The 11310-nt window shown below is 48.3% G+C and overlaps 1 protein-coding gene across 1 annotated transcript in view; it reads right to left on the reverse strand.

Moving 5' to 3' along the window:
* Positions 1 to 4177, reverse strand: part of CDH2 (cadherin 2) — a 122060-nt gene extending 117883 nt beyond the window's left edge. The window contains exon 1 of the mRNA XM_075494547.1: positions 3500 to 4177. Coding sequence (XP_075350662.1) covers positions 3500 to 3574 — 75 coding nt within the window. The 5' untranslated portion in view covers positions 3575 to 4177. The remainder of the gene's footprint in view (positions 1 to 3499) is intronic.
* Between the last annotated feature and the right edge of the window lie 7133 nt (positions 4178 to 11310).

Genomic DNA, 11310 nt, shown 5'->3' on the forward strand with positions numbered 1-11310 from the left:
AAAGAGACACCCTGAAACTCATTTTTGTGCTTATAAAAATCACATATTTACTATACTACTTAAAATAGACTGATCTAAAAAAAAAAAAAAATCTAAGACACAGGTGTATTATGAAAGACAGAAGATGCACCCACAAAAGGAGATCTCACTGCCACTTCTGCACAAAATCGCGTTAACGTGCCTCACCCCGACTCTGCCAGTGACTACTGCTGGGGGCGATTACAAGAGGGGTGCAGTTGGCAAGAAATGCCATCGCTGGATTCTCAGCAGAGGCAGCTTAACAGGAGTGTCATTTAGGGTAGTAGCTTTATCACCTGGATACATTTGCTAAGACCTGGAATAAGACCAAAACTGCCTGAAGAGAGTAATAACTTATGTCTTCTGTCATCGTAATTTGAATTCAAACCAGTCACCTAGGCACAAAAGGCTCCAAAACGGCATTACTGTTTACTTGTTTCTGATTTAGAAATGGATAATATCCACAGAACGATCCACTCACCTTATACATGAAAGAAAAAAAATAGAATTCCCTTTTTGAGCACTAATTTCTACTCCCCTTTCCAGTTCATTTCTAACTAACAGTAGTTTTATTTCTGTAAATGCAACACAAGCTAGTCTTCCCATCGCTTCTTCAATCCTGTTGTTATTATCCCAGTTCCAAGAACTGGAACTGTTGTTTTGGCCAGAAAAGCAAGCCTCGCTCCTTTTACCCTCTCTTCTGTCAGGTTTTTCACATAATATGTCCAGACTCATACTGATCCGTTAACCAGCAAAATAAAGTGCAATTTTCATTCTCTTACGTCTCACACAGGTTGCATATTTCCAAAAATCTAAAGCCCTATTTCCAGAACATAAACAGCACCCACAAATATGCCTTAAAATATGCTTCCAGTTATGATCTTTCAAGTAATTCCATAATGACAGCTTTTCTACATCACTGACAAATAACGAAGTGATCAATAACTCCAGAAAATAAAGGTAGATAGATAGGTCTTGTGTTGTAGAAAGGAAAAAAGTAAGTAGAAAGGTTCAACATTTCAAAAGACCCCAATACAGATAACCTTCCACAAACTAAAAGTAGCAGGTATGATGACAGGGGGAAAAAAAAAGTTAGCACTGCATTTAGCTTGTGAGGCTTCTTTGCAGTATGCCTGAAAGAAGGGGGGAAAAAAAAAGCTTTTAAAAATGAAAGTGTTGTACAGACACAGGTCCATAAATCTGATTTCATACCCAAGTTCCAATTTTGTTACACACTATTAAAAATCAACCCTAACCTGATTTAATGGATACCCAAACAAGGGGGAAATTGGATTCCCCAACCGTAACATGCCAGTGACACTGAGTGATACATAAAAGCAATACGGCTAGTTCCTGTCCTTAATTCATAGCTTGTGCTTTAATTTCAAACCTGCCCTGGGTAGAAAAAAAGACGGAATAAAAGCTTACTGCAGAATTTGTGCTTTAAAGATTTATTGAGATAGGAAGACTAAACAGAACTGAACGCACATACAATAAACAGCACATAAGGACTTGCGGGGGGGGGGGGGGGAACCTGCCTGTACAGATCTGCTGAGATACTAGGATATAGAGGAGGGAGAAAAAAGGCAAAAAACAAACCCAACCAAAAAAATCCACCAGTACAAAAGCAACAACAACAACAAAACCACCTAAAAACCAACACAACACAACAACAGTCTGTAAGTGGCATATCACAAGTTTCTGAACAGGGTGGCTGCTTTCACATGGAAGACGCTCATGCCCAGCCGGACACCCCTGTGTCACGCCAGCCAGCCAGCCCCGTGTCCTCTTTAAGTCTCAAGGGGAAAATCCCAGCTGCCGTGGAGCTGCGTTTCAGCACCTCGCTCGCCTGGTGCAAGTCATCAGCCCCCGAGAGTGGCTTAGAAACTGCGGGGAAGGACTCAGCCGCCCGGGGACCCCGTGAGGAGACGGGGGTGTCAGAGAAGGGGGGAAGAGGAGACGGAGGACGAGCGGGCTCCTCCTGCCCCCGTTGCGGCGCAGGCGGCGGGGCGGGCGGGGGCAGCGGGTGCGCTGCACCATGGACAGTGGCTGCCGCCACCTCCCCCTGCCCTGCGCCAGCCGCTGCAGGAGGGCGCCGCGGCCGCCCCGGCACCCCGTCCCCGCCGCCGGCCTCGCCTCAACCCGCTCCCCCGGCCCGCCAGAAATGCCCCAACCGTAAATACCATTACGAGGCGATGATCTGCGCCATCTGTCCCTCAGACTTACCGCCCTCTCCACCCCCGGCGCCGCGCCGGATACGAGCTCAGCGAACACAAAGCGAGGGGGGAACTCACCGCCACCCTCCCCACCTACCCCCAGCCTCCGCTCGGGGTCCCCCCGGCTCCGCGCTCGCTCCGGACACCCCGCGCCGCCGGAGGCCGGCCCCAGCGCCGCGGGAGAAGGGGAGCCCAGCCCAACCACCGCCCCGCAGGCACTGCCCTCGCTGCCCCAACCGGGATCCATTTTGTCGTCCCCGTCCTCCCCCCACCCCCACCATCCCGTCAGTCCCATCTTCGCCCCAGACGCCCCCTCGCAGGGGCACCGGCCCGCAGACCTATACTTTCTGCACGAAGAGACCTCCCTCCCGGGGCACCCCGCTCAGCGGTGCCCGGCCCTGCCCCGCGTCCCGAGGCTGCCTGCCCGGGACCCCGTCACCCGGGGCAGGCGCGCAGCCCGCCTGGGCCGCCCCGGCGAGACCGCCGCGGGGAGGGGCGGGGGGGGGCAGCAGCAGGACTTTGATAATAATAAATTAAACACTTCCCAGCCCGAGCCCGTCCCAGTGGAAATTCCCGTTAACGGCAGGGGGTGGGGAAGCCCAGCGGCCAGGCGTAGGCTGATTAAATTCTTCCCGGGAAGGGATTAGCGGGCACGGGAGCCAGGGATAGCCGAGGCGCGGCCCGCAGGGCCCCCAGCCGCCTGGGAAGGGGCGCGGGGGCTGCCCCCTGCCCAGCCTCTCTCGGGCACCCCCTTCCCCACGCGGGGCAGAGGGCATGCTGTCCGCTCCGTCCCCCCACTCCAGTACTTTGTCCCCCGCGCTCACCGCGCGGCCGAGGTCCCGTCCTCCTGCCGGCCGAGCGGATACCGGACAGCCCCGTCCCCCGGCACCTGCTCTCCCAGGAGCGAGGGGGGGGAATCCACGTCCCCACAGCGGCGCCGCCACAACCGCTCACGTCCCGGGGACCCCCCTCTCCCTCTCAGCCGGCCCCGGGCTCAAGCTCCCCTCTCCCCGGAGCGCGGCGCCCGGCGGCGGGGCTGCCCCCGAGCAGGTGGCTCCGCGCGAGCGGCCACAAGCCACCCCGGGGCACCCCGGCCGCGGGGACAGCGGCGGCTGCCGCCTTCCCCTGCCCCCTCCCCGAGACCCCCACCTCGGCGGCGGAGCCCCCCCTCTCCGGCTCTCCCGCCTTCGCCTTCCCCGGGCACCACCGCCCGCAGGGGAACAAAGAGACGCAGCCCGGCCCCGCTCCCCGCCGGCGGTGCTTACCTGCTGCAGGGCCGCCAGCAGCATCAGCGCCAGCGGCGGCAGGATCCGCGGCGGCGCTCCCGCTACCCGGCACATGGAGGCGAGGAGGGGCGGCGGCAGGGCGGCCCCCAGCAGTCCCGGAGCGCGGCTGGAGCCCGCGGAGCGGGGCGAGGGGAGCAGCGGGGAGGGTCGGGCAGCGGCAGCTGCCGGGGGCTGCAGACGGCGTCTGCCCCCGCCTGCCGGAGCCGGCTGCCGCGGCGCTGGCTGCCGGCTGCCGCTCTAGCTCATGGGCAGCGATGCAGCGGGGGAAGAGAGAGACGGAGAGAGAGAGAGAGAGAGGGGCGGAGGATGGGTGAAACTCAGCTCTGGGTCAGGCTGCTTTTCTCTCTGCCGAGCCCCCTCCGCGGTGCAGAGGGTGGGCAGGGAAGAGGAGGAGGAGGAGGAGGATGGGCGAACAAAAGGCTGGGAGATAAGAAAGAAGTAGTCGCTGCTGCTGCTGCGAGGCCGGTGCGGCGGCTCCCCTCGGCTGGCTGCCTTCCCCACGCCTGGATCGTGCCCGCCTCGCTCCTCCCGCCGGTCCCCCCCAGCGAGCTCGGGCAGGCGGCTCCTCTCAGCGCCTCAGCCCGGGCGCGCCAGCACCGCCGCTGCTCCGGCCCCAGCCCTGCTGCATGCTCACCCCGCACTTTCTCTCCCCCTCTTTCTTCTCCTCCCTCCACCCCTCCCCCTGCACGCAAAACCCTCCGCTGAAGCACAATGATAACAATACCCCAGCAGCCTCTGCCTGCCGTGCGTGTGTGTATGCGCTCGCCCGGTGCCTGCCCCCGGTGCCTGCCTGCCTGCCTGCTGCTGGCAACTCCCCCCCTCCCGGCCGCCTCCCGTCGCTCCCTGCCGGCCGCACGGCCAATGGGAACGGCACGGCAAGCGCCGGGGATCGCTGCTGCCTGCGAATAGTGCTGCGCCTCCTCGGTCCCCAGAGAGCCGGCGCTGGGGGCAGCAGGGCAGGCGGCAGCCCCAATTCACCCTTGCAACGCCGGCAGCGAAGGGGGAAAAAATAAATCCCACCGCACCAGCTTGGTGTGCTGCAGTTGTTTGGGGGGTGAGGAGAGAACTTGCTGGGGAAGGAAGGACCCGTCCCCGCCGTGCTCGGTAGGGGACGGTCGATGCAGCGAGAAGCTGCGGGATCGCCGGCGGTGCCCAGCCCGGGGGCGCTGGGACGCCCGGGACCGCCACCCCGGTGCTGGCGGCGCGGCAAGTTTTGCTCAACTGTTACTGCTTAGCGGCTTAGCTTTTTTTTTTTTTTCCTTTTCTTCAGTTTTTAACCCCCCACGTTCCTTCTTTATTCCGTTTTGTTCTAAACTACCTGCTGAATTTTATCAGGAAATGTTTTCAAAGGCTTGGCCGGGGCTGCGGTCCGCGGGTCCAAAAATGTAAGCATGCATAACGGAACTGGGGAGTGTTGCTGAGTGAACAGTTACAGAAGCAAGTATCAGTGCTGGGTCATTTGCAGAGCTGGCAAGGATTTTCTCTCGCCCACAGGTCACTGAGCAAAGTTGTTTTGTGTCCATGCATCAGAGCTCCCATCCTGGGACATAATAAGGGGAGGATTTGTAGGCATTGGCCCCTAGACAATCTCATGAAGCGTTGATTCAAAATGGTGCATTATTTATTTTAAAGCATCTTATTTTACACTTGAGCTTGCAAGAAAAATACTTTCAGTTTCTCCTTTTTTTTTTTTCTCCTCTCCCTCCCCTGCTTTAGAAAATAACACAAAACGCCATGCTCATGTTTTGAAAAGAAACAGAGCGGCTTTGCTTTTATATTTTGTCGGGGAAAGGCGGGGTAAGTACATGCTTGTACGCTGCTGATTTCATTACCTTCGAAATTGAAAATACCGGTTACTTGCGAGCTGCCATGCCGCTGTTTACACAAGTCAGGGACGAGGAGAAAGCGGCGGGGGAGGATGCGCGCCCGCCGGTGCCGGAGCCGCCTCGGCGGGGCGAGGCAGGGCAGGGCCCGGGCAGCGGGCAAGGCGGGAGCCACCTGCAAGCGTTAAAAGCCGAATGAGGCTCAGCTGAGGAGAGGCAGCCCCAACTAGAAAAACAGTCGTCCCCCCCCAACCCTCGCGCCCTCTTTAAAGTTGTAGCACATGAAATTGTAGGAAGCCGACAGTTCTGAAGAACAATAAATGAAAAGCAACGTCTGGTAATGAGTTTCTGCGTTAAAATTTAGCCCAGGAGCGAGGGAAAGTAAGTAAGGAGGGCACAGCTGATGTTTATATCCTGTTACAAGGAAGAGTTTCCCGGGTTTGCACCTGATGGAGCATGTGTTCAGTCTCTTCAGCAATTCTGTCGTCTTTGCTTGGATTTGGTGTCTTTTCCAGAGTAACAGACTTCTATTTGTATTTTCTGGTAGATAGACATTATAATTTACTAATGACCACAAGTGTTCTACAAAGTGCAAAGCACACAATACAAACAACTCCATAAACCAACTGTCCAATGAGAGTAATTACCTATCATCTAAATGAGCCTGGCCCCTCATATCCCTCAGCCCATCCATCCCTAAAGGCCTGAAAAAATAAAAGGCTCTGTGTAGCATATCTGGAAGGTTACCAGATCTGAGCTCTGGCTGATGCTTCTTATGGTTCTGCTGCTGCCTTTAAATTTGCTTCGCAGAAATAGTAACACCGGCAGAAAAAATGCTCTCGCCAACACCGTTTTACTGAATCTTTTAGCCTTGAACAAGTTTCTATCAAGCAGTTGGCTTCCCTCATTTACACGGTCATAACCAAAAGTTTCCTCCGGCTCATGGACCTTCCTAGTTCTGGGTACTGTGATAAAAAGAAACAAAGAGAGCAGGGACGGGTTATACCTTTTGAGGTATAATCTCCACACCGCATCTCTTTATGGGTGAGAGGCATAAGTCTGGGAGAGCAGAGCAGAGGACAAACTTGTGCATTGCTTCCAGACATGGATGACTCCTCAGGGTTTATGCTATTCATCTGTAGCATAAGCCCAAGACAATACCTCCCCCCCCCCAAAAAAAAAATCTAGCAATAAGTAGGCATAGCTAGATATTCAGTTAGAACTGATACTAGATTGACATCATCAACCCTTTCCACATATATCATGCAGCAGCCAGCAAATGGTGGCAATTTCTGGCCAAGATTCAAACAAATGATTTAGAACTCAAAGGGTTTATCTCATAACTCCACCACAGATTGCATTTGTGAGTGTCTTTTAAGTAGTATAAAAATAACGGACATAAGTTAATATTCAACCTAGGAGATCTCAAGGGCTTCCAGAAAAACCTTGTTAAAATTCCATGATTAAGTTGAAGAGAGGATTAGGGTAATTCCCATGTTAGTCATGGAGTTGAGTCTCTCTTTCAACTTGTCCAAATTAATTTTCATTCCTAGCGTTCATAAAAATTCTGTAAAAAATGAATGTTTTCAATTTGGAACATACTAGATTGCTCATGGCTTCAAATATTTTGGAAAAAAAGACCTTTTCCCCCGTGGGTCTATCCTTACATTTAATCTGCCAGGTACTGCCACTACTACTCTCCTCAATTCAAATGACGCAAATTAAGCACTTTACTGACAGTTTAGGCCTTGATCTGGCAAACATTTATACATGTGATCTCAGCAAATTGAGTGGCACTGCACACAGGCATCCCACTGTATACCTAAGTATTTACAAGACGGAAGGATAAATGTACCGAGCAAAAGTACTAAGGGCATCTTAATTTACCCAGTTTCCTTCTATTCTTCATTACATATGAGGAAATATCTTTATTTGTTAAAAAACAACCCCACCTAATTAATGGGTCTGAGGGCATTCAGTGCTTATTACTGAGCTTTATCACAATAGTGGAAAAAACAGTGGTTGTTTCTTACTATGACATGAAGGCTGCACACACTATCAGCTAACCAAGATTTCTTGGGATATTTTTTTAACAGAAGAGGAAGAAGCACTAACAAAACAAAAAATTCAACTTTTTAGGACGGCGGTTTTCAACTTGGGCTCTGTGGACCCCTTGAGACACCAGACTTATTCTGAGTAGTCTGTGACAGGTAACGGGGAAAAAGCAAATCTGTATATTCTGTATAGCAACTTCACACATGTAAAATTCCTAGGGGGGGGGGGGGAGATTTTTCTGAATTGTGAGATTGTTAGTCATTGGCAACACTTGAAAATGATTGTTCGAGGAAGTAGATAATCATGCATGGCCAGGGAGAATACAGTTTTATGTAGATAATGTCAAGTGGGAAAGAAAAACTGAGCAGCACAGATGCCAAAACAACTTAAATATTTTAAAAATTGGGATAATTAAAACGTTGTTGTTAGTGCTGCTGTCTTTCTCTTAATTCAGTAAAATAAGTATGACCCTTTGAATTATCTGGTCTCAGTGTTTTTTCTAAATATGCTTTTTCATGTTGATCACCTATGTGAACTAAAAAACCCGTAAGTTCTAATTATCCTTTTATTTAGGGAAGTGGTCTCAGAAAGAGGGAAAAAAAAAAGGCTGTCCTAGCAGTCAGTAATATTTACTTGACTATATCTTGTAATTTGTTACAGAACTTAACCAAGTTATCCTCATGGGCTTTTCTGACACTGTCATTATCTAACATGCATAGCCCTGCATGTTTCTCTAGCCTGTTTCTTACATCAAGACAAGGCAAGACATGGAAAGTTAACTACAGCTGCAGCAGTTAGTGGGCTGTTCTGCTCAAATTTGAAAATCAGCTGGGTTAGGATGGAAGAATGTTGTATACAGTAGTTCTGTTTCTGCTTTAGCAACCCTTGGCAACATCAATCTCTTTCAATCGCTATGTATGTAGAATATATATATATATATATATATTATTTGGTGGAAGAGGATGTTTTTTCCCTTTTTCTGATAGCTAAATCGTATCTGTCACCATAGTTGTATTTCTGTTAATTGCTAGGAACTTTTGCAAAGGATTTCTCTATGGAGAAGAAGCTGACTGTATGTAATCCAGATGTGATACAATATATTTGCATATTATGTAATTGGCTTTATATGTATACCCTCAGCGTGATGATTTGGGAATCCACATAGTCAAGCTTAGTGCTTGTAATTCATTCTTCCAGGGATCTCATTCAGCATCACTGCCCAGTGCCTGCAAGCTGTTTGGCCTGGAGAGTTTCTATTGAAAATCAAGATAGAGAAAAAGATCTTCTGATCAGCATAGCATCTCTATTCAGTCAGATATCTTCAACAAAAAAAAATTATTTTCCAGAACAAGGCCTTAATCATATGGTGTGATAAAGGGCTGAAAGGATGACAGCTTGTAACAAGGGCCTATGATAATTTCTAATCACCACAAAAGAAAGTTTTACAGTTTCACAGAACTGCTTCATATTGAATAGGCCAGTAGAAAGAGGTGGACTTGCCTCTTAAAAAGCTATCTTCAGTAAATAAATCTTTTTATTTCTTTTTTTCTTTTAACTTGCTGATAATTCACTTATTTGAAATGAAGTATCTCCTTCTTCTTGATTGGCTTTCCAATGAAATCAAGTAATCATTTTATTGTCTTGGGATCAGAAGTCTCTCTTTTTTCTGACTCATGCAGTCTGCAGGGTCCCAGGCTCCCTCCTTAGCCATAGCCAGAATTCACTGACGTGAAGGAACCTGTTGGCTTCTCTGAAAATGTATGTATGGAACACCTACAAAAAAGAAACACTGGAAATTTCCAGGACACCAATCTTATTACTCTTGACTTCTAGGTAATAAAAATTAAGAAACTGGAACCCTAATTGTTTATGGTAAACCAGTATAGATAATAATTTGCTTTAATGAAATGGTAAGAGCTATCATGTGGATTGCCACTTTCATCACTAAACAGAATTTTTAACACCCATAGTTAGACTTGCCTAATATTTTCTATCCCAAAATCTTATTTTCACTTACTATAATATTTCTTTTTTTTAGTTAATGAGATTGAATTCTCTGGGCTGGTTGGCTGCTTAAAGCCAAATGCTTTTTGAAAACTTCAGAAAAATCCTTTGTCCTTTTTGAAGAATGAGATCAAGGAAAATATGTCATTTTATTTTTGTTATTAAATTCTTATGCCATCTCATTGAGGGATTTTACGCCAGGCTCTGGAGCATAGACTTTAACTTTGGGAGGAGCATGGTTCTTAGGTTGAGGTTGTGCCTTTTTCAGTCACTGTTAAAGTTGACTAAAATCTGGCATTGTTACAGATCTGAAAATTATGTTGTTGTGGTTCAGAAGAGTTTCACAGCTATATCCCCTGACGGATCTGTCTGCATCTAATATACCTCTTATTCCCCCAACAACTGCTGTGTTGCAAAAATTCTGCAAATGAGCCATCTTCATAGAACAAGTCAGCGTCCCGTATTTGGAGACTGGAGGAGCTACTCTGGAGTTTCCAATGCTTTCTGTTGTATTAAGCACTGGAGAGATAGTAGAGACTGTCTATTTTTATGTGTTCGTTGCTGCCCTTGAAAGGCCCCGACAGCACAGAGGAGGAGCTGGGTCTGACATGTATTGAAGGGTAAGCTGAAGGAAAAGGTTGAGACAATACTTCTCTTGCATGTAATACTGTGAAAAAAAGTTGTAATGCTTTAAGATTTCCTTGGTCACAAAACAACAGAAACATATGGTTTCCTCCAGCGAAGAAACTGTTGTCGATATAAACTGTAGTTACACTTCATAGATACCTTCCTTTGTCGTGGATTATAATAGTGATAATTACGTTTTCCATAGGAAACATGAAGGTAAAATATAAAATAGCCGAGCATAATAATATAACTGATATGCTGTTGAGACCCTTTTCTGCTTCAAGGAGAGAAAACGCAATTACGAAAACTGAGTTTTAGCTCACAGTCAATGTTCCCAAAAATTGCAGATTAAAATAAATATATTACGTGGTCTGTTCCAAGGATTCAAGAAGTTTAGAGCATTTAGAAAGTTAGGAAATTGTGGATTCAAGCATCTGAAAAATTGTTTTTATTGACAAGTAGATTAATAATAGTAGTGCTCTTATTAAAAGCATTTACAATTTGTCTGCAGAAATTCAGTCCAAGTTAAAGTTTGAGACACGGTGAAGTAGCCACGCAGAAACATTTTACATACTTTCAGAGAAATCTGATGATTTAAAAAATCTTCCTGGTTTTTGAATCTTTTTTACATTAGTAGGACTTCAAAATGGCTTTCTTCTCTGAAATGACATTTTGGAGATCTTCTTTCTGGTTTGCAGTAATGCAAGTCTAAAATATCCCCAAATACTATCTGAATTTACATGACTGGATCATTAACCTGAACTTTAGGAAGTCTCTAAACATTTATTAATAGGGGAAGAATATTCTCCCTTGGTTACATTAGACCCCTGGCAGCCTGGAGACTTGGGGTTTTGTCCTCACAGTGCCAGGAACGTCTTGTGCAAAGGCTGATCTCTGCGGGCACGGCTGTGTCTGAAACTAAGCTCTTCAAACAAAAAAAAAGCTTTTTCCTGTGACACTGTGGTTTGCTACTGTTAACAGCTGCCCGCCTTGTCTCTTCCCAAGAGGTCTCCATCCCCAGAGCTGAGGGGAACACGTGCTTGTACCCCTCTTCACCAGTTTGCAGTCCACCACGGTAGTTCAAACTCATCCACAGTGTGAGCTGAACAGCTGAGCCGTGCCCCCCGGTAGCTACTGGGCAGTGGATTAAAAAAAAGCATGGTGACTCTGAGGCCAAGGGGCAGGAGGGTTGTTTGGATTAAGGTGTTAACAACTGTCATGGCAAGATGAGCCAGGGCTCCTTTGTCAAAGCCCTAAATCTACGTCATTCCTCCTTATAAA

Source organism: Mycteria americana, chromosome 2 (assembly GCF_035582795.1).
Source record: "Mycteria americana isolate JAX WOST 10 ecotype Jacksonville Zoo and Gardens chromosome 2, USCA_MyAme_1.0, whole genome shotgun sequence".
NCBI lineage: Eukaryota > Metazoa > Chordata > Aves > Ciconiiformes > Ciconiidae > Mycteria > Mycteria americana.